This window comes from Anopheles arabiensis, chromosome 2, assembly GCF_016920715.1.
Source record: "Anopheles arabiensis isolate DONGOLA chromosome 2, AaraD3, whole genome shotgun sequence".
Lineage (NCBI taxonomy): Eukaryota > Metazoa > Arthropoda > Insecta > Diptera > Culicidae > Anopheles > Anopheles arabiensis.
The window spans coordinates 41774937-41799506 of NC_053517.1; the positions used below are offsets into that span (position 1 = coordinate 41774937).

General features: G+C 45.7%; 1 protein-coding gene across 5 annotated transcripts in view; it reads right to left on the reverse strand.

Moving 5' to 3' along the window:
* The window catches only part of LOC120898362 (protein lava lamp), an 85883-nt gene that overhangs the window by 38050 nt on the left and 23263 nt on the right, over window positions 1-24570 (reverse strand). For 4 of the 5 annotated variants that reach the window (XR_005738650.1, XR_005738649.1, XR_005738651.1 and 1 more), the window contains exons 6-7: window positions 18807-18846; window positions 4552-4637 (exon numbers count right to left, since the gene is read on the reverse strand). The exons of the other annotated variant lie outside the window; for it this stretch is intronic. Coding sequence is in view for 1 of the 4 variants with exons in the window: in XM_040304127.1 (XP_040160061.1) it covers window positions 4552-4637; window positions 18807-18846 (126 nt within the window). In the remaining 3 variants the exon portion in view is untranslated. The remainder of the gene's footprint in view (window positions 1-4551; window positions 4638-18806; window positions 18847-24570) is intronic. 5 annotated transcript variants of the gene reach the window in all.

Sequence of the window (24570 nt, forward strand, 5' to 3'; positions counted from 1 at the left end):
CGCCGCATTAAAAGATACGTGCCGCGGTCGAACGAGCGGAAACATTAAGGCATCGCAGCTCATTTGCGAATTTGTGGGTGCTGGGTTGCCGCAAAAAAAGCCAAAACATCACCGTAAAGGCAACCTCTCTGAACCTAGAGGTGCACCACAATTAGCCTAATGAGATACTCGTGAGAATGGGGATGTCGGAGGGATCTTTGTGCGGCGTCGAGTTGAAAGGGCTGTCGCCCAAACGTTTTCTTTTTCTTTCTTCTTTGCATAATTTATGATCGTCTATCATTTGACACCATCTCACACGCCGCTAAACTATTTCCTGGTAGTGTAAGTCGCTAATCGTTTGCTCGTGAAACGGCTTCATTTGCCGCAAGCGCATTACCTGCCACGGCTTCTACACAGTCCAGAATCTCTTTCTCGCTGACCAACAGTAACCTCACTACTAAATACATATTCCCAACAAACGTCACGTGCTTTGCAGTTGCTTCCAATCTGATCAACAAGGGCTGCACGGTCGATCTTGTCGCAGAACGGATGCGTAAACAAAAGCGCTATAAATTGTTACTACCCTCTTGTTGTTTGTGCTTAATTGTAGGTAATTCAAACATGAACGCTTTCCCTTCGCCTCAGAAAACCAATCTAATGCTCCGGAAAGCAAGGTGAACGGTTTGTGACGTTTCTCGTCTAGTGCCGCGCCAAATCTTTCTCATTTTTTCACTGCCACCCGAATCAGATGAAGCCGTAAACACGCTTCAACCTCTGGGCGCCAACAGTGCCCGTTGTTTGTTTGTGTTACTGTGCATCCATTTAGCCGTGGCGAACAAAACAGCAAAGGAGAGAAGCTCTTTTGAATAATAACTGCGCGCGTTAATGGGATATCATTCGCGCTGGTTTTTATTTTTTCCGTCTGCAACCTGCTTGCCGTCACAGTTACAGAATTTGTTGCAAATTATGAGTAAAACTTTTGCCACAGCCACCGCTTACAGCGCCATTGTCAAGATCATGAACACCCAGAGCGCAGGGGCAAAAGTATCCTACCGTTAGCAGACGGCCGTACAGGGGTACGGCAAAGGGTAAATGGGAAAATGTTATTTGATTTTCCAACACAAACTGACGGAAATGGTGCTTGTTTAGGGGAATTGTTTTGGCCGAAATTATAGGTTTGTATGTGAAGAAAGTTGATTGTTTTACTGAGCATGAGGTTTCCGACGACCTCAGACGGTTAGTTTGGAGCTACTTTGAGCCACCGTTTGGTTTTTCTTTTATTTTGTGTTGGATAGAGGGTGGTTTGGCTAGTAACACGTGTAGTTTCATGATTGAGCTTGAGAATGACAACTATTTAAATTAAAGATTAATTATACTGATTATGCCATAGTATTGAATTCTTCATTGAAATCCTGATAATTATACATTTATTATTGAAACTATAAATGGTATACTTTATCGAGCAGTTTATACAGAACGATCGAAATTGTCTAGAACTTTGCTTCATTTTTATTACTTATACATCAACACACCACATCGCTACCTGAACGACATATTTTTATAATTATTTCTATTGTTTATCATCGCCTATGCTGAACGTGTAGCACAATTCATAGCTAATACTTCAGTCCAAGGCAGTATTAGTTTCTTGAATTATTCTTGAACAAAACGAAACAAAATTCAATTTTCTTGGCAGACAGGTCCGTTTCAAGAGTGAGCCACTTGTATATGATATGGTAGTATGACTACCACTTTTGATTCAATAAGTTTCTACTCGTCATAAAGAAGCAATACCAAACACAAACACTTTAGTAGTTACAGAAAATGAAATATTCATAGCCTACATCAACTACCCATCATACTTTCCATAATCACGTTTGTAACTGTTATGAACAGACATTTGGCACCACCGGTTTGTGTCTTACGACCCATAGGTCCCTAGAACCATCACTGCACCATGCACGACATACCTGGCGAAAATCTGACCCCGGGGGCATATTTTCAATGTCATAATACGGCTTTGAACCCTCCCACCTATGGCACCAGGAACATTTTGCAAACCATATAAAATAGGTCACCGAACAGTGCAGTAGTATCAAACAGTCAGCGTTCACAGCCAGCGAAACACATCGCATTGCAAACCAATCTTTCTTCGCAGTAGCAACAGTAACAGCACTCCCAAGCTTATCATCATGAAGGTGATTTTCGCAGAAAACCAGTGCCTCAATCGTAGCCTCAAATAGCTAACACTTGTCGTTCTCTCTTCACAGGTCTCCTTTGTCATCATTCTGGCTCTGGCGCTCGTTTCGCTCACCACGGGTGCACCGCTGCTTATCACCAAGCACGTCGTCAAGAAGGCGCTACTGCGGGGTGCGGTGCTGCATCATTTCCACAAGGGAGCAGCGGCCAAGACGGTACATGAGGTGCATTACGTCGCAGTGCCACCGCCGGTGCACACCGTTGCCCACGTGCAGCCCCTCGTGGTGCCTAGCTCTCATCATCACGGCTACAAACATTACTAAGTTTAGAGCATATTCACCTTAAGAAAACACTGCCAATCGATAGAGTGCCAGAAAACTAAGCAAGTTTACTTTTTAAATTGTGAGTGTGAACGTTGATGAATAAATTGACTACTACTTTTTCTAAATCCATGTGTGTTGTCGCTTCTACAGTGATGATCTCAATAGTAATAGTGTGTATTCGTACTGCTTACGTCCATCCGGATGGAAGTCATAATGTTTGTCACTTACTTCCCTCAACCTTCGTCACGCAGGCCAATTAAATCCTTTCACTTTTCCCTCATTATGCAAAGTTGACCACGAAACGCGTCAATTGAGTGGCTCCTGCACTCGATGGTTGTGGGTGTGTGGGGATGGATGGGAAAATCTAAAGCAAAAGCAAACGAACATGGGACACAACAACCACAGCTTCACCCCAATTACCCGTTCACATCGGACATCGGAATAGCTGCTAGTTAAGCATGTGTCCTGTGATGGTAAAAACTACATCACAGAAAGCAAACGAATGACTTGCTCGGAAATAAATATGTTCCGAATGGAGCAAAACATATGAACAAACGTTTGGGCACTCTGCCAAGCTAGAAGAAAGATATGCTTTAAGTTATGCAACGTGTCACTATTGAGACCTCGAAAAAACAACGGAGACTAAGCTCAATTTAAGGGCTCGGCACCTACAATTGCTGCGAGTATAAAACAGCCCCCTTCATGGCAGAGCATTTCATCGCCACACATTGTTATCGAAAAACTAATCTCCAATTTTCTGATTGCCGGTGAAGATAAATTTAAATTAATTAAACGTTGCCTAATGGTGATCAGGCAGGGCGCATTTAATAAGTGCTCCCTGTTTGGTTGGCACTCAAAACAAACCCGAAGGTTGTCATCAAATCCGAGTGTAGAAAGGTTCCCAAGAAACCTTTTTTGAAAAAAAAGAAAAACAACACTTATCTCACTTCATACAATTCGAGCAAAAAAAGCTATAAATTAACAAACGTTATGTCATTCATTAGGGGACAAATTGTTTCAAATGCTGAGCGCGCGATACATCAACGTTCGGTGCCGGTGAGCTTCCCATGGACACCTGCAATCCAATCAAAGCCCCATAAAAAGAACACACAATGGCACACACAGCACTAAATGCTCCTAACATCCTGCCCACTTTCATATAAACGGTATGGATTTTGTCTTAATTTTCTGCACCATCATTTGTACCCCACGATCGTCGGCACAATTCTCATAGCCTTGCGCCGTTTGGTCCATCGGCTGACGGCCGGAATCGCTTCCCTTGCAAGGTTTCATCGATTGCACCGCAATGGTCGCCATTACTGGTTTCCTGGCCCTGGATCAACCGTGTTGTGGCAATCGATTTTCGGGCCCACCTTAATGATCAGCACCGTACATCACCTGCAGTTTGGAGGTGGGCTTTGCACCCAACAATAGGCAATTAGTAAGGTCACGTTCTTGCGATGGCTTGAGAACTTTCGGTACGCGTTAATCAATAAGGTTAGATAATGGGGCTAGTTGATCTTCTTTAAGTGTAGCTGACGTCCTAAAGTGCTCATTATTTCGATCCACAGCTATTGACTGTGCAATTAATTATTTTAAACTAACAATCAAATGTGTTGAAAAGCACATCCATGGGATCGCAACCCTACAAGACTGCTAAACCCCAAACCTACATACCACCGACCGGAAATGTGAACCTTCCCGTGCGCGTGTATTTGTGCTTTTATGCGTTCGAGCCACAAACCATGGCAGTAAAACTGTTTGCAATAAAGTTACTCCCACCAGCCAAAACGGGAAGACCGATCCGAAAAAGCCCACCAAATTGGGCTTGGAATATGCATCACAACTGTGCGGTGTGCATCTGCCGTCGGCGTGGAAACACTTTCACCCAATGCAAGCGGTACGTCTGTAGGTGTTAGATTATCCCCCATTTTGACACTGCTGGCTGCTGAAACGTTTTAGATTTCTTTCAACACTCCCGTCCAATTTTTAATTGGTTTGAAATTTCATATCATTTCTCCCTTTGGTTTCGATATGATTTCTATTGTACCTCGTAGCAGATTACGCAACGCCGCTTGTGGTGAGGACCAAACGAGAAGGTTCGAACCATTTTGAGAAGCCCCGGGTATATCTCACCTGGAAATAAAGTAAGAAGAAGAAGAAAACAATCACGCTAGTAGGATAAATAAAGGTGCACTGTTACAGAAAAGAGATTGTTTTAGATACGAAATGATCAATGATGTGCTTTTCAAATATTTAACCCCGTTTAATGCCAACGAATCAAAAGACACGAGTCACCTAAAGCACCGAAAAACCAAAAAGCAAGTTCAGAAAACGTCAGATGTTTTACTTTTTTAAACAAAAATGACCAGCACAATTGTATATAGGAACTCATGACCCAGTCTCATTCACTCAACTAGTATAGTTTTTTAAAACGTGAATGTTGTATCCCTCATACATATTGATATTTTAACAAATACATCATTTTTCTAGAAGTTAACTCATTAGAGTTTTGGTATTTTTTATCAAGTAATATCAATAAACATATTCCTTTGTAACCATGATTGAGATGCTTTGTTACCAGGATATTACTGAGATGAGGATCTCTAATAAAGACCACTTTTATATTTTAAGCAAGAAAGCTGAAATTTCAACCAGCTCAGTGGAACAATATTCATCATCCGGGTTGTAGCCATTTGACAGCTATGTTCCGTCATATTGGATTTCATCATTTGCGGAGAAACAAATATGCATTAAAAATGGATTTTTTCTTGAAATGAGTTATAATACATTTAATACATCATATAACATCGTTTCAAATTGTTTTTAACATCTCTTGACAAAATAATTTTGCTTCAGTAAAAAAAAATCAATCCTTCAAAAGCTCCCACGAATCGGCATTTGTTTACATATTTTCAGGCTGAGAGGTTGAGAGTTTGACGTGTGGTTTTTTATGAAGTTTTGACATGATTTGAGTCTTCAAGTGTCAAACTCAATATAAAATTTTGTGAAATCCTCCAAAGTTAGTTTTGTATACTGTTACATTACAATACGCTGTTTTACTTCAAAGTGAACATGCAAAAAATACTTTTTTTCTTGAGGTGTACAACCTGTGATGATATACAGCTATACATCATATTAAACCACCCGATCGATTCATATCCCTATAGCTTTGAATCGACCATCATGCCAATATAAATATTAATACCATGAGCCACCGTAAATTTTCCACCATTTAATGATGCTCCCTTTGCCAGTCCAGTCCTCAACAACAGCCACTTGCGACTTCTTCCACTAACTGCAGCGATACGATCATTCTCGCCTAACGGACTGCACACATCCGAAAGGAAAACAGTTCGTTGTGATCGAACATTAACATCGCCATCAACGATCAAGGTGTACCTCCTCCCGTAGCGCTTTTCCCCTTCCCTCTCCCTTAACTTCGGGAGACTTCCCTGGCAAGCTTGAATGCACCGTACCGGAATGTTATTAATAAACCAATTACAATTACATCTAGTTATGCCGTTATTGGTAGCCGTGCCTGTGCGCCATCCAATTGTAACACGGTAGCATCGGCTATCGGCTTGTATCTCGCCCGCTCGGTACTAAAACCGTACATCGATAAACACGCACCGAACACACACGCCCAAACGGAGCAGCAGTACGCGAATGTTGAGCCATTTATCCCATCCTCCACCGCGCCGGCGTGCAATACCGTCCGGTCGGTCGGCATGCCTATCACTAGCAATGGACTTGCAAAATCGCACCAAAATCGGTTGTAATTTTGTAATTATCATTTTCAAAACTTTCCAGTTTCACTCACACAGAGAATTTCATGTTGCGCCATGTTTTAGCCCAAAGCTTTGATCGTAATCCGTCTAATTTCAGCGCCGAACGATCACCTTACACCGTGAATGGTATACATTGTAGCGCTAGCGACACACACACACACCCGTTTGGGGAAGGGCTTTCGTGTGCAAGAGCGCACTTTTCTCCGAAGCCCCGTCACCCCCGTCTCGGGGGCAATCTGTCCTTCAGCACGCACAAACAAGTGAGGTCATTTCACGCAGGAGAAAAGCGGTCACCATTTACCCCGAAAGCGCACGAGCACGCGCACATACACAAACACACAAACACAGTCACCTATCGCTATGATTCCACACACCCCCGTAACGCGACCGTTTCCTCGAATGACCTCGCGTGTACTACGCCTCGCAGCTCTATTGTTTTGGAGAAGAAGGCGACGAACTTCAGCCCTTCTGGCCAGTCATGACTATCACAAGCGAGAGGGTGTTTTACCTTTACAAAAAAAGAATCATAATAATGTTTTTCAATTATAAAACTCAACCCGTTCGCCCCAGCCGTCCACACGATTGCGGTCAGAGACGGCCGACCTATTTGGAAGCAGCTTCTTGAGCACATCACGCGACAATCCACCCCTGGTGCAGTGCCCCGGGTTTGGTCCGCCCGGTTTCCCATTCATTCCACGAACCTGGAGTGTTTGGTATGTTGGGAGGTGTTTTTTGTCACTTGTTTTTATTGTCCACTTCCCATCCTCGTTTGCTTATTGTTTTACGTTTAATTATGTACACACACAGACACCCCAAAGCAACCTTCGCTATCAGCTCCGAACCCCCGTTGCAGTTGGCGCGCGATTCGAGGACAGTGACCGGGGTAAGACTGGAGTACCTCGCTAAAAGTTGGTCTGGGAGTGTGTGTGTGTTTTTCTTTCCTCTACTAATGTGCACATTTAATGCATTCCATATCGGGATATGCACAAGGTTCCGCATTTGATGTGCTCAATTGTTGACACGGCCGGGAAGGGGCTCCCCAGCTTCGTCCCAGGACGCGTATCTTGCCAGCCGCCTGCTTGGATTGTGGAACGTGCGGTGCTCGATTTGGATAGGTTGGACCACACCGCAAGCCCTGGCGGGGGGGGGGGGAGGGGGAGGACGTTCTCCGATGGCGCTCAAGATGTTTTGAAACCGGGACACGCTCCAGCAGAGACAAAGCAAAGTATGCGAATGAAAATGAAATTGGCGATAGAAACAACAGCATTGGAAAAAAACTAGCCAACAAAAAATACAGACATATCCCCACACACACACACACAGATCGACTATGTTGACGTTCTTGGGTGTAACTAATTTGTATGATCATGGTTCGCTGCACACGCAAGAGGGAAGGCTGATAAGCGGAAAACTATTAAGTGTGTGACGCATATAGTTCGTTTATTGTTTGAATTGTACTATTTAAAAAAATCCTGAAAACCACTTTTTTTTTCTTTTTTCATTTATTTAAGTTTACTATTAATTTACTGATAATCTAATTTCATCGTTTGAGTTTACCAATTGTAATAATAATAATAATTATTTTGTATTATTATTACTATTGTCATGATTATTACTAAAATTAATATTATTTGTATTACAAATTTCGACCATACAAATCTAGACTCAATTAATTAATAATGCAAAGTTTGTTTTTTCGTCTATGTCAAACGTCGGTTTCCCTTTTGTAAGTCCATACCAGATCGCTCCCAAGAACGTATCACACGGCTTAGAATCGTCGATCAGTTCCGACCTTGGAGCGCCCAACCACCCATTACCATGGATCACTGACTTTGTGCGGCACCAGTCTTTGTCGCATCAAAAATAGCATTACCAATGATGCGCTACCCTTTTTCCCATGCACCAGCAGCCCTCAAGTGTTGCCGTGCATTAAAAAAAAACCAACCGTCGCGCATTTTGCGCTTTAAATAAATCACCCGTGACCACGGCACGTCCGTAGCGAATCACACACCGCGCCAAAATCATAACCGATCAGCATACGCAAAAGAGACGCGATAAAAACTGTAAGCGCCCATAAAAGGTTATGTTTTGCGGTGCGGTACGTTCCACAGTATACTTACACACACGTTGCATAAGAAACACGAAACCCTGCGATCTGCCCGAAGGTACCGGAGGGAGTATCAGCAAAGGATAAGGATTAACCTGTGTAATCCCATTTCTTCCACCCCGAACGGTGAGACGAAGCCGCTTCGGTTGCATAACTTTCCTAACTTTCCCAATAACTTTATTAATTGAGCACACGCGTTTTTATCACGCAGCTTTCAGCAAGATCGATAGAGAGAGGGAGAAAGCGAGAGAGCGAAAGACAACAATCGCAGCCATACGCCGCTCGTTACGGTAGTGTCCTCTATTGTGCATGCCGGATTCGACCAGATTTAACCGAAAAACTTGCAAAAATTCGAACAAAAAACAACACACACGACAAATTAACACTAGCATGCCACAACACAACAACCGAAAAAATACAAAACTAACAACAACGAAAAAGCTTCAACAACTTCATCAATCAAAACGATCGAATCGATTATCGGTGCGAGCCGGAAAAGAGAAATTGTCGATTTTGCCCGATCGTCACCCGGTCACCCCCGGCACACGGTGCGCACGGAAAGAGCAAAACCGCACGACAGCATAACTGCGCATAACTGAACGTAACCAATGAGCATAACAATTTCATCCACACTTCACAAGGGGAGGAAGCGTTTCTGCCTCGCTTTGTTTTGCAGCGCGAGCTTCGGCTGCGATAACTGAACGGGGCGAATCCATTCCATTCCCCTCCGATCGCTCCGTCCGTTTCCAATTCGATTGGTATTATTTGGGACCAATCGAAAATTGCAGCTCCTTGCGCTGTGGAGCAAGGTGCGGAAAAGGTAAAGACGTTGTCTTTACGAAACGATCAAGCCCGCACCACCCGCTAATGATAGTTGTCAATTAATTGCGTCTCATTAGAAAAGGCTTTCGTTTGCTTGCGGCAAACAATAAAAAAAACCTTTCACAGGCGCGAACAGCTCAATCGATGTGGGCACTGCTGCTGCTGCTGGCACCACCTTACACTACGGGAGGATAGTATTCGGGGTTCGAAATTACATGTAATTGATTTGTCTGAGCGATCGACACGCTTTTTCTCGGTCCGTCGAGTTCGGGAAGAAAAATCAGGTCACACGTGCAGTCAAGACTAACCACACACAGACACACACATACATACACACACGTACAAATGACAATCTTTTCTGTGTTGGCTCCCGAAGCAAGGTTTGTTCCTTCCGCCCTTTGCGCCGGCGGTCTAAGCATCAATCATAGCGTTCTTCCCACACCGATGGACCACCATACACCCCCTCCCCAGAGGGCATAACGATCGCAAACGTGCTCACGAGGTCGCGGCACAATCACTCCAGGAAATTCCTTCCGCGCGCGCGCGCCCGCCCGCTCACACTTGAAGCAGGACACAATCAGGAACGATGAAAGTGCAGCTTTTCAACCGTGCGCCAAGTCCGCCGGGCATGGCCTTTTTGTTTTGAAATGGTTCTTCGCTGTGTGTGTGTGGATGTGTGTTCTTGTTTTTGTAGGGGAAGGGAAGGGAAGGAGTGTGTGGAAGCTGCACGACAAATTCCGGACCGCCGTCGAACCGTTGGCCAATGGCCGGGATATTGATGTTTTGGGATGTGCAAGTGCTCGAACTGGGTTAAAGTTATAAATAACAACAACAACAAAAAAGCTGGGAGAGTGCCACTGCCGCCGGCCATGCGGCCATTGCTGCCGGTTCAATTTCCTGTGGCAAAGCGGTGTGGCGCGCGCATTCGTTGTGCAGTGGCGCGAATTCCGCGTCTTGCCCTCGCGTCGTGCTGGATGCTTTCGGTTTCGGGTTCAAATTCGTGAGATGTGCAAGCAGACCGAAAGCATTCGGAACGCGGCACGGTTTGCAGTGGAACGGAATCGAGCACTATGTCACGTGTGGGTTTTTAATTGACCAGAACGATCTTTTTCTTTGTTGTTTTGTGTACTATGATTTAAGATTTAATATAATAAAATTGCTGGAATGTCACTGGCCCGGGCAAATCCTGACTTCAGGAAATATTATAGATAATAACATAATATAGATTTTAGGCATACCCTTTTGGTCCAATTGGTTTGTTGTTTTCCAATAATTTGTTTTAATTTTTTAATTTAGTACTATTCACCAATCACCAATCACGAACTGTTTCAAGTTCCTCATTAATAAAAACATGTTTTCAGTCACACGCATTTATCAATGAACCACAAACGCTACGCACAGTGTCAAGTGCGGCTTCTTCACAAGATCGCCTTTTACGCACCTGTTTCCTTCGTTGTTGTGTATGGTGTGGCTACCAAGTGTCCAGTTTTCTCCCGCCCAAAAAGAGTATGAACAACTTCTATCCTCTCCAACCATAAACGGCGCATCCAGAGCGTCTCATTACGCCCGCTCCACAAATGGTTCGCCCATTCATTGGCATCGAACCACTACCAGCCGCAAGACCAGGAGCGGAGGGTCATCAACACCCAGACCCAGGAAATCCTGCTACAATACACGCTCATCCCATCACTCAATGGTGCAAGGGAGTGTGGGGATGAAATGAAAAACAGAAATCGAATCAAGCTGACTAACATCCATCCAAGCAGCAGATGAAGCCACCGAGGGTGACATTTACGGTGCACACACGTCGCAACGCGGCAACGGATATGCCACCGCACTTTCGCAAAGCAGCAGCATAGCAGTATGTCGTGTGTGAGTGTGTGTGTGTGTCACCTTATCGCCAGATCGTTTGATCATCGCAAATCTTAACGAGTGATCTTTTCCGCTCGGCGCGCGAGATGAAGGTGTAATGAAGCGTGCCCCAGATCGCGATGTCTCAGTGATGACAGTTTACATTTATCTAACGAACAGACACCGGGTTGCGCTGCATTCCGTCTGCTCCGGCGTGCTGCTATTGCAAGCGCGGCTTGGCGTGGTTGGATAAGCATCTCCACGCGATCGCCAGCGGGAAAAGATAGATGGCTTGAAATGATGACACGGAACGTACAACCATTTTATTGGTTGCACTCATAAATCGTCCAACAAAACAATGCTGTGTCACTTTATGGCTCTCTGCACCCTAAAACTGTGTTGGGTTGTTTCGGGTTAGCTTCCCTTGTGTTTGGTGTTGGTTTCCAGCAGGCCGGGTTTTGTTATTTCCACTTCATAACAAATCGACTGCACCAACAACTGTTTGCTGGTGTATTGCTTTTTTATTTGTACCCTCAATAATGATCTTCCCGACAAATGTGCTGTAACAAGCGCGTATCGATCACTGCTCATAAAATCTAACACAACACACACTCACACACATCGATCAGTCGATGTTTCATGAAAACGTGTTGAAACAAATGTTGTCTGCTGTTATCTAAACAAATAAATGCCTGGGCGCTTGGATAACATATCCCTCAGCACAACTTCAATCTAAAGGGTCTGAACGGCAGTAGCCTCAAGAAAGCATGATGAACTTTTAGGAACAGTGCTTTTGAGAAGCCATCTCATCTGTTTTATGTCCCTCTACATTAACTTTAACGATAACTCGCCTCATCGGGAAGGTGTGCCGGTAAAATATCGTTAAGCACAATTTGCAACACACCCATCAAATGGAGCGTCTTCAGATTTATGATCCATCAAACGTTGCCGGTCCCCACCCCCATTTCAATGTCAAGGGTTTTCGAAGGGATCGTCATTTCCGTCGCATGACAAGTTTTCCTATGCTCCTCTTTTTTCTCTCCATTTTTCCTCCTTCGATGCACATTGCTCCATTCGCTCACAGCAGTTCTTCCCACAACGCCGGCAAATGCTAGACCGCTCGTAAATAAACTCAGAAAAAAAACGCTCGCAGGCAAACGACCAGCGCCGTGGTCCGTGCTAATTGACGGTGACCCTTTGCGGCCGGAGAATGTAAAGGGCGACACGAACGGAAATTCCACCACCATTCCCCGCCCGACCGCCTCTGCACCATTTGCGCGCAAATGAGCACTCTCACTCTTGTGGCGCGCGTGCACTCTCGTCTGGATTTGCTTCGGTCGCTCTATCGGTGTCACAAACGTGGTCCCGTGGTCCCAGAGTGTCGTCGGCCGTACTTCACATCGGTGCATCACGCACCACTCCCGGCCCCCGAGTACGGGCGTGCGGGCGACGGTAAGGTACGGTTCGCGTGTAAGAAGGTCAAAAGGAGCAGAGAAGCGTATGAATTATGGCTTACGCTTAGTTGGCGGCGCTTGCGCACCTAGGCTGGCATTTCCGGTCTGCTCCCTTTCTCATGTGCTGAAATGTGTTCGTCTTTCTACCTGAAAGGCGAAAAAAAAATGTGCCATCGGAAGATTCTCATGGCTGCGAGTCGCGTCACGGAAGAAGTTGTGTGCACTGCGCTGTTCGCGGCACATTATAACTATTATCCTGTCGATCGTCTCGCATCCCAATAGTGCACTTGCCATTTTTTGCGAGTTTTGTTTCACTTTTCGCCACATCGACGCTCTTCCCTGGGGTCACAGCTGCAAGGCACACTACGGGGAACGGGGTTTTCATTCATGCGGATTGTAGACAGAACGACGAAAAAGCAGCAAAAGCGAACTCTTCTTTGGGCTTTGCTTTCTAACACCATCCAGCAGTATCTTTGCTTTCCCAGCCACGGTGTCCCAGTTCACATCGCGCTGGAAGATTTTGTTGTTGTTTTGCTTCTTCGCCGTAACCTCAACGCCTCCGAGTGGGTCCGAAAGTGCTGGAGGCACTTTGCTCAACGACGCACCCTTTTGTTTAATCTTCTTCCACTTCCAGTCTCACTGTGTATCCGTGCCGTGTCTGCTGATGCGCAATGGATGCCTCCTCCAGGAGGTGCTGCTACGGGGTAAAAGATACGGGGACACACCGATCTCATCCCTCTGGCGGGACCAAAAATGGACCACCGAATCGATCGGTCAGTATTCCAAACCAAATGCTGGGGGGAGATGTGTCCATGTGTTCACCGCGGGATGTGAGAATCGTGATCACATTTCACCGATCAATCAGCCGCCGGGTGTACCGGCCGGCCCCGAACACTTTCCAATCACCTAGCCCCCTTCTACTTCCCAACCCATCGCTGCTCAATTGTGTGCCGAGAAATGTGTGACCCGTGCATTTTCCTCCGATAATCTCATGATTAATCATTAGCCCCTCGTCACGTCTGCTCGTCATCTTTAAACCCCTCGATGCGTGATCACAGGGCAGAGGATGTCTTTTCAACTTCACCTCAAAAACACCTGAGCATTGCATTAGCGGTTTCGGTAGACTTCCTCAAGATTCGGAACTCTGGATGGTACTGGAGTCTTTTTGCCACACTTTCTTCCCTTTGTTGACTTCCTCCAGCTGAGTTAATGGAATGGATGATGGCGCGCAGCGCGTCTGTATGTGCACTAGCTAATGGTGTCGTCTGCACAGCTTCTCGGTCGTTAAGTAGAGTAAATGGGGTTCTCGTTTTATCGCTTCTAAAGAGATGACGATAAATTGTGTTTCCCTAAATGATGCGCCTTTTATAGCTTATCGTTTGAGATCAAGGTTATAAATTGAGAGAGATCGTTAGAAAATTAATAGAGCCAAATTGTACAAAAATAAGTGCTCTTTTCAAGAAAAACTGTTGGTAAATATGATTAATTACTAATATGAAGTGAGACCGAAGAATCTCTGATCCTTTGCATCTCCCATAACATCTGAACGATCCAAGCACTCGATTACCATTTGAGGCTAGTTATCATTCGCACTTGCATTCATACATTGTATCAACTTTCTAAATACATCTTTAATACATTCGATGTTCTGTGTGTACAACAACACTATCAAACATACTCCCGAAACAGTCGACGATCGTTTTCTAATTTCCTGTGCATTCCACTCCACGCACAGCCACACAACAGGCAATGAACCAACTGCATTCACCCGCGATGTATACACAGCTGACCACCAGTTGCACCGTGTGTTCATACATGCCACGGTGCATGGTAGCACGCTACCATCCTCCAAAAACCACCATCACGATGAGTCAAGTTCACCAACATTCCAGCCGTACAGCAAGCCCCACCAACCAACAGAAAGATTAAACCCTTGTGCCGAATTCACTTGGCAAACGACATTCACTCTCGTAGACAAGCCACAACCAACTAACTGGGATGCTCAAAGGGGAAGAAGAAAGTTTTGTGACCCTACTAGTTCCGTCTGCCGCCATCGCCAAGTGACTTCCAAAGCCCGTACGACATGCTTGCTGCACTACCCGGGGGAAGATCTTTACAGCCAAAGTAATACAAAACGGCAAGCAAGATAAAAACAAAAACACACCCATGAACATCTAATGGAATGCATAAATAAACAGCATCCCAGACCCGCGCCCGAGCAAGGGCGACAGGGAAATGGGAAAAACGCGGCATATTCAAGTGCACCATGTTCCTTCCCTCTCACAGGCACCCAGCTCCCGGGCACCACAAGATTTTTGAGGGCAAGCAACCATCTTCCGGTGGTTGCCACGGTCACGAACACGGGTTCGCTTTGAGCGGTACGGTAGCTGGCACAACTATAGTTGACGGTAGGAGTTTTCCTCGTACGAGCCGACATGGTGTCACTTTCGCATATTGTCACCTACTTGGCCATCGGTGCACAACGCAACGCGCACGGGACGGATCCGAAAGACGAGGTGAGCGATCGAGGGATAGATCTTCGCGTTTTCATCTCCACGAGTACAATGGAGGAATCTTAAAAAGCAATTGCTTTTGAGAAAGAGTTTCTTCTGCTAGATAAACACAGACACAAACAGTGAGAGGAAATAAGAAGAAACGGTAGAAGCAAAACACTCGTCACTGTCTCTTGTTTATGGAAGTGAAAAGAATGAAAATGAAACTGACAGGTGTGTTGAAACGTTTCGTTTATCAATCCCCACTGCCTAGTCAATGGGTCGCATCGGAAAGGCTTTTTTGGGAGTGCAATGTGAGGTATACTAAGAGGTTTAAGAAATAAAACTTCATTAAAGTTTAATTTAAAAAAAAAGTTTAAATAAAAACACTACAATAACATCCAGCAAAACAACTGTTACGAACCTGCCATTCATTATGCAATATTTCAATGGTTTATCAACTTTATTTTGTGCCACGCACGTGAGATTCTACCACTCTTGAAGAAATACTGTTTTGTATCGTTTAACCTGTCACAGACTCGTGTCACTGCAAAAACAGACGTCTATCCTCGAACAAGGCAGACAAAAAAAGCACACAGAAGCAGCTGCTCGACGCTGCCGAACGTCACAATTATGGTGGTGTAATTTTTTGTTCCTCCACCTTGATGCTTTTCTGGCATCGGAATCGAACGGCAACAAAAAAAAACGCCAGCAATCGACCGCATAAAGGGGACATTCGCATGAAAACAGCACACGTACACGATCTGGCGAGGATCAAAGAAGCATCATCTGCAGCTGTCCCCAGTTCAACCCCCACGTTCAATCGTTTAACGGGGGACGACCAGAAGGGGGCAGAATTGTTTCCCCTTGTTCCTCTTCCATCGGCGTCCAGGCACTCCCGGCAAGCGTTACGTCCGGCCTCTAATGACTATGCCCGGATCGGAAGGATGTCATCAATTATGACATCGTCGTGGTGAAATGGTGCTACGTTGTTTTGCTGTTTTGTTTCACTTCTCCTATAAAATGGTTGAGAGAAGAAAGATGAAAAAACGGCGTAACCTACCACGTGTGCTAATTATCTGCATCGCAACGGTGCCTTAAGAGCGATACCGCTCTTCGGACGTTCGTTAAGGCAGAATGCAGAGGGTGCGTTCAGGAGCGTCTAACACCTTATTTTCCCCATCAGCATCCCGCTTCGCTCGAGAACACGCCTAACTCTTCCCTGCTTATATCCGGTCACACATTTCAATAGGTCTTCAAGTGTTTTGTTCCCGACTGCAGTTCGCTGCAGCTGCCGCGGAGCACAACCATTGCAGTGCTCATCAGTATGCACATATATATATGCTGCTACAACTTCCTGCCCGGGACAACTTCCCGTGGTATCATATTCAGCCAGTCCAAAGGATATCATGTCTGGGGCGGGGTTCGCTTGCGTCGACCAGAATATGAGACCGGCACAGAACGTAGAATCTCACAGCCAGAACCCGATCGATCCCAGGTCGATTGCAACCGGTTTTGCCTGCCGAGGCCGATCGATCGGCTCCCACAGCGCTATAGGCGGATACAATTGAACGTATCGAATTACGTACGCACCGGCAGGATGTGTACGTCTAATCATGGGAATGAGGCGCGCGGCTGATGGAATCCGAAGGGAAGCTTTCTGGAAGCTGGCAGTGGCTGGAAGCCATCGAATTGGCTGACGAAACAACTGAAACATTTATGCTCCCACCACCGATAGAGAAAGGAAACGGCTCAAGTGCAGAGGAAAGTGGAACGAAAATATCGTGCTTAATCCTGGATAGGGTTGGAGTGTTTCGAACCGAAACGAAACGAACGAGAGTTTACCTTTGCAACGCTTGTCATAACGTTCACCATCGATCGCACATTAACTTCACACACTTTGCTGCAAGTGCCGCAAACGCACGCGTAACACTCGTAGCTGATTAGATAGAGCTAGCACTCGGGCAAGATTCGGTTCATTTCCTCAGTCCAATTGGAATACCAACATCCCCACCGGACGGAACTAATCAATTCACCTCGCTGTAAAGTTTTTATCTACGACTGAAAACCCAAAAAAACCGAACAGGGAAAAACGTTTCGTACTCTCTTCCAATTGTAGACTGTTTTGCTTGGTATTGATCAACTCTCCTCTCAGTAATTGATTTCGGTGTTGTTTTCACACTCTACCATCCCTTTCGAACGCGTAAGGTTGGTGAAGTTTAAATGACACAGTGAGCCGATAGCAACACATCAAACGAAACAGTTAAACCCTTCCTCCCCCCCCCCGTACCAGAGTGTATCGAAGCGCATGTGACTAAGTGCCAAAAGTTGGATTTTATTGCTATTGCTTCAAGCTACCGCAAGCCGGCTGACAGAAGCGCAGGTGCGTGAGAGGAACGAGGAAGTGACATTTTGCAGATCGTTGCTGTGTTGTTTTAGCGGCAACCTGTGAACGAGTGCTTTGTTACGGTGGCCAAAGAAAATAGCTTTGGAATGATCTTGGTTCACGCAAAAGCTCATTATCTAACCTAGCGGATTGCAGGGTTGAAGTAGTTGTGCATAAAAAAACGGAATGGCCTTTTGGGTGATAGCAATTGAAATTGCTTAGAATAAAACACTTTAGACACTCTTTGTTTCTGACACCATTCTTTTTCTTCGCTTTTTTGCACCTTTCACACCAACCAAATCCAAACAAATTGCTTTCCGTCGTGCTGAACGGATGTCGTTGGAAAACTAATTGCCCGGACATTAGAACATAATCTACCAGTCACGGTCCTAGATTTTCACGCCTAGATCTAGCTGTAATGTGGCAACGAAAAAAGCAGTTTGGTGTGAATGATGCTCAATTTGTCCCCGTGCAAGATAGGTCACGCTGAAGCCGTCGGTTTTGTCATTTCTTCCTTTCGGCTCAAATAGCGCCCGTTTCCCGTTAGTCATGCGCGAACGTCCACCAGCAGCCAGCGACAATGGGCACCTTTTTGACATTAATTTTGTAAGACGACGAAGACAACCGACAATGGGCTTTCGAGGGCTTGGTGCACCGGGCGACTGGGTAGCAGGATCCTTGTGTGTCCCAGCACACGAAACAAACTGCCAGCAATTACTCTCTGCCGAAACCAAAGTGCGGATGACAGACAAACAATGCCCCAGCGGACGCTGACGGGCCCTGGATCGGGTGGCGTGAATGGAATGTGCAAAGCATTACACGAGCATGATTCATCTGGCTCGGCGGCGGTGTTGTGCTGGTAGGTAAGTGATGTCATGTATGCTCAAGTACGTAGCATTTACCGCAACGAGAGGTTTTGATTCGTACGGTAAACTCAAACTTCCTATACTAATAATTTTGAAATACTTCTGCGATAGTAATCAGCCAAAATCGAACGGCCACAAAACGTAAGCGTAACTAATAATACCAACAGCGGCTCATTTCCCACCTGTTGCGTGTTGTTGACTGACTGCTTATAAACAGCTACCACATGTTTGATAGCTTCCCAGAGCAAACCTGCCATCTTCATTAGGTGTCGTTTCATTTGCGAATTCGGACAGAAGAAGGGGCCAGAAAACACGCCGGCAAATTGAGAAATGAAGACGTTTTTCCAATTAAGAAAACGTGTTGCACCAAAAATATTGTGATGCGATTTTAAAACGTTACCCGCCTTACCGCGGTGAGAATGGGGACAATGTGCGGCGCTGCGCTTTTATTGGAGGTTATTTAACCAGTCGCATAGATTATGAAATGGGACGTTTGGCATCAATATACCGGGCAAAAGTGAACTTGTGCTACTCACTGTGCGCAACGGCGAGATGAAAAGTATCACCAACACATACCTAAAACGAGAGAAATAAAAAAAACAATTAGGTTAGAAATGTGCGGATAACTGAAATGGAGTCAACAGTTTAAAACTATATTCATGTAAAAAAACGAATAATGGAGTTTCCCAAATTCCCGCCCCATAATTGAGACAACTTGTAGGATAATGAGAAAAAACATAGAACTTGAAATATATATATATTGCTATAGCTTAAAAAAACAACTCCATTGCTCGAGTGCCACTGACCCTTTTCGTTATTTCATTGATGCGCACGGGTCAGGCTTTCGATCCGCCCACCACGAGTCCCGAAATTCATTAGCAAATTTAATGAACCAAATCGCTAGAACCAATGCCTCCCCTTTTCACCAGCACGGTTTTCCGTCCCTCCAAAGAAGACAAGCCCCCACGGCCAGGAAAGTGATGGCTAGATCGAACACGCCGGCACGATCTAATGATTAGGTACGCCACCATCGCTACCAAGGAAATTTCGAAGTTTTACCTTAACGGGCAAGTTCTACAGACAGTTTCCTCTCTTTCTATGGGACGGCACCGTCTCAAAGCTGACAGATGTGGTAGATGTACTGTGAGTCTGCTAAATTTTGCTGTAAATTCGTCCAAGCGAGCAACAGATCCCCTATGCACGAAACCAGTGATTTCGTTTCATCCATTTTCGAGTCATTTCGTTTGATTTGATCATTTCCGATGGATCGAGTTTGCGTTTGACCGTTCAAAGGGAGGACGCCCTTGAAGTACGCATGCACATAAAATAGGAAAACGATCTGAAACTAAGAATTACGTACTTCCGTGTGTTAGGAGAAAAATAAAGAAAAACAGAAATGCTATGCTCGTACTAATGAGGGCACTACCTCTTTGGCAATTGATTGCGTTAAGAATTGCCAAAGAAAAGCGAAGCTGTCCAATAACATGAGATGAGTTTTATTTTGCCTAATACCTGCTAATTTGTGAAAATTTATCAAACTTCTAGCATGTTCCAAGATCGCATAGTGGAGACAGTTCAAAACATAAGCGAAATCATCATATGCTGCGAGGCAATATAAACCAACAAAATTGGTACTGATGATCTGTCGTATTTACGATTCCATCTCACAGACCCGATATCTACAGTGTCCAGCTACGGCCAAACAGGCTAAGGCTAAGGTGGAGGCAATCAACAACGTACACCTACCAACTCCAAACCGACATCACTCGCATGCGTAGCGCACAAGCTTACCAACCGCAAGTTCAACCGAAGGCACAAACTCGCCGCTTCGCCACACTCACGTTGGTCAATTTTGCTCAACAAAGCAGCGAAGCGATCCGCATAAGCCGGCGTTGAATTCGCAACCATACAAACGCCTTTCCCGCCTTTCTCCTCGCATCTTCGCTCTTGCCCCTCAACTGTAACGCAACAGGTAATGCCAACATCGGTGTGTGCACTTTAACAACAACACCACATGCTTCACGTGCTCACACGATTCAAGTGCACTTGCACCCAGCCCACCACTTGGTGGTGGGGACTGGCAACATACGCAGGAGTGCGCACCGATTCGTAGGTGCACGTTTTTCTACAGCCTACCCGGTGCTGCGCCGAGTCCACCGTGATTGATGTTGAACGTTGAACGATCACCAAAAACCCGCACCCGTGGCTTCCCGCGCGCGCGGTGACTGTATGGGCCTTTTGGAAAATTTTCGCTTTCGATTCGGTTTGACCAAAAGTGGCCACCGCAACCCGACCACGGCACGGTTGGAAAACCGGTTCTGGCTGGTCGGTGCAATTCTGCATCGCCGCTACAGCCGCAGCCGTGCGATCAAGGGGCAGCATTGAATTCAACACGCCGAAGGAAGGAATTATTTTGTTGAGAAAAGGCAAGCAAACGATGCCTCTCCCCGTACACGTTCAACAGTACCGTGAACAGTACAGGTCGTGAGCGAAGAGTAAATCAACATCAACAGCAACAGCAGCGCGCAACAGCTCCGAAGCACCATCGTCATCATGATCATCATCCATGTTAACCTGTTCAGATTCAACAGCCGCGCGGTGAAATTTCAGGGTTAATGATTTATGGTTTCCCCCCACCTGCCTGCGGCGCTGTCCCGAGTGAGATCGGTCAAAATGTATGTGTGTATATGTGTGTGTGTCTGTGGGGGTATACAGCAAACCATCGGAGGCTGCTGGCTACCTTTAATCCCTTGACCCTGTGGATCTAATAATAGTTCTAGGTGCACTTGGGGTTGAATTGATTTCCGATGCTGATTGCTTTATGGATTTTCACTTTCGCATCGTTTCTCTTCCTGCATGGATGTAATATTTACGAGAGATTTTAAGTTTTCTTTGTGTGTTATCTTTTTAAAAGTTTGTCAACAAAAAATAATAATAAAACAACAATAAGCAAACAAAACTTTGCAAGTAAAAACTGCCAAACTCTGGTTCGTCGCTTGCTGTCGCACTCAAGTCTTTCTGTACGCTAAGTGATGCCAACTGCTAATAAAATAATTTCCTGAGCTCCAAAAGAAATGCTGACGCTCTTTGTTGCCGTTGCTGATAAGCTGATGCCTTCGCTGATGCGCTGAGCATCACAAAACATCACACCAAACAAAAAATCTCTCCGCGATGGCAGCCATAATGGCCGTACAAGGCAAAAGTCAATTAAAATGTATGAGATCCTTTCTGTCGTTGGTGCTGCTGCTGCTGCTGCTGAAAAGTGAAGTTCATTCGTTTTTGCACGTTTTTATTGTTTCGATCTTGTGCCGCCCCAGGGCCTCGCTATCCCTCCCCGCTCGCTCGAAACCTTCCGACCCTTTTTGTTGTATTTGCGCACCCCGCAGGTCGGTGTGTGCGCACACACCATTTTCGACTAAGTAATATAAGTGTGCGCAAGTTTAATGTTGTCTTCCTTTCCTTGTTTTTTTTTGCGTTGGTCCGTTTGTTTCACTTGCTATTTGTTTTGCTTTGCTTGCGAAACCGAACCGCGATCCGTCCGTGTTTCGCATGCTAGTGGCTGCAACTAATGTCTATGTCCATAAGAGGAAGCAATACAGCAGTGCGAACGGTCGGTGGGGTTTTGGCGGGTAGGTCCACTTTCGAGGGCGATCGGTAAACCCGGTGCAGGAGCGGGGGCTAGAGGGAGCGGAGGCAGTAGTTTTTGTTTTGCTCAGTTGCCTTTCTTCCTCATCCTTGTCGCGGTGAATTAAAAACACCAGCCGCCAGCCCAAAAGAGCGAAAGGGAAGGACTCAGTTGCTATGCGCTGGGAGCGGTTGGGCGGAGGCGGGTGGATGGCCAGCTTTTGCCAAATGGGAAACGAGAAACTTTCTCCACCAGGGCCAGGCGGCAGGTTTTGCCCGGGCCGATCGATGCGATTTGCGAATACATATTTTTGACACGGTCGAAAGAATTCAGCTCCACCGACCGCCCCCACCGTATTTGCTGCGGAACGGTATGCTGTAAGGTGGAAAACCAGTCCCCAAAACTCGTGGCTCGTGTGCCGTGCTGGGTGCGGAGGGGATCCACCCGGGTACGGCTGGTTCGACTGGTGTGCTACCGGTTGGCCATTAGTGGCCAACGTAAAGGAGGCGCAGTGGCAGGCTAGTGTCGGACTAGTGAGGCCTATCGGGGCGGAAGTCGGGGCTGTACGCGGACGTAGTTAGGATGTGCGATGTGCCGTACCCATTATATTGACCAACGGAGGATATCGGCATCGGTTTCTTACCCAACACTGACCGCACCCACGGTGTAACACGTAACGTCTATCTATAAAACACTTGCATGACACAATGAAGAAGAGGAAATAGCCGCTTTAATGAAAGTAGCAGAGAAAAGTTGAAAAGTGCTGCAAGAGGAGGAGTTGAGGATGAGCGATCAAATGATGAAAAGCATACTATCAGGTTGAAAGATAGTATGCCTCATAGCTCATCGTTAAGATTACGGAAGGGTTATTAACGTACTCGTGGTGGATTTACATACAATTAGAATTGCATAATATTGAGATGTGTATAGCTACTTTTTTATAGTATTTATCCGAAAAATTTAAAATGTTTTCAATTCCATCAAATATATTTCAGCAATATCAACTGTATCATGAATAATCCGACATTGGTTAATTTGATCTATTGTCAAAATAGCTCAAATAAAGCAAACGATAATCATTTAATATTGAAGAAAAACCATTACATCAATCTATTACGTTCTTTTCAACATTCGATACCTTTACTTAACGTGCACAGAGAATCGCAAGAGCATCGTGACTTTGTCCGGGGGAAAAACACCCAAAAACAGTGCGTCTTACCCCCATCAGCACTTCCATAAACCTTGTCGGAAATGTACTTCGCCTTGCGCATGTCTTCCGAAAGCCCAAAGCGAGCCTCCAAAAGCCGACTCGACCACAGCACGTACAAACCAGACAGAAATCAGCAACCGCACACCAAACACAGCCAGCGTGACTTTGAAAGTGGCCTGTCTGTTTGGTGCAGTTGGAAGCTTGGAAAGCAAAAGCAATTCAACTAGCCGCCAACGAAACGCCATGGTCATCGATCGCATGTGTGGGGTCTCACTCTTTGTGTGTGTGTCTATATGGTGGCGCAGCATTATTGCCAAGCGTTTCTTCCCACCCCGTCTCCCCCTATCGTCTCGTGGCGACGTGTGTCTAAGCCGGCAGACTGCGTGCACTATGGGATGTGTCTGTGCAGTGATGCGTCCAGGAGAAATGTGCATCTCGCACAACCACCTGTACAGCCGGACGGTAAATCAATTCCTTTTACTGGTTTTAGCTTCCCGTCACTAGTAACTTCTTTCCTTTCGTTTTTAATAATATTTTTTATAAAGCATCTCACTCGCACTCACAGTCTAACAGTTTGACCGAAAGTCTAACAAAAAGCGGAAAAGAGCACCGTAGCTTTTTAAATGGAATATTATTTCCAATATGAACTTGAAACGCTCTTCCTTCACATCCTCGGAAGGCGAAGCAAACAACAACACGAGTGCACCCTCACCCCCTTGCAAATGTAACATTATACGCTTTGGCTTTTTTTGCATTTACACGTGGGTGTTTGTTTGTGTTTTTACACTTCCTCCTTTGCATACATCTCACCACTCCCCCCCCCCCCCCGCATTTAAAACATATCCACACTCCCACACTCAAACAGCCACAGACACAATGTAAACGATTACCTTTTCTACACGGCGGGAAATGCTGTTTTTCGTGCCGTTTTAACTTTGTTTCCTATCCGCACGGGGGATGCTTGTTTTCCTTTATTTTTTATAGTTGATATTAGTTTTCTTTGCTCACTGCAGCAACACGGCTGCTGATAGCTGGTTGGCGTTTTTTTCCCCTGCTCAACGGCCAGGCGAACGGTGCTGCATGCTGTCACGCAGGAGCTCTCCACTTCACGCTTGCGGGATTCACCTGCCCGCCACGGACCACGAATTGATCATTAATCCAATTAATTAGACGCGTACACCTCCTAATGGGCGAGGCACGACCCTAGGGCCCGGACCGTTTTGCCGGCCCTGTTTCGCTTGCTTGTTTTTTTTTTTGCTTGCTGCAAGGGCCACCGCGCACTCGGTTGTTTTGTTTTCATTCACACTGTAGGGGCTGTTTTTGCTACCACTTTTTGCGTTTGCTTTGCTAGCCGTTTTCACAAAGTTGCCAAAGAATGGGAGCTGTTTTGCATGCCCCTTAGATGATTAGTGCTGGGAAAGGAGGTGTTAACCCTTAACCCTCCCCAAACGGACGCCCAGACGCC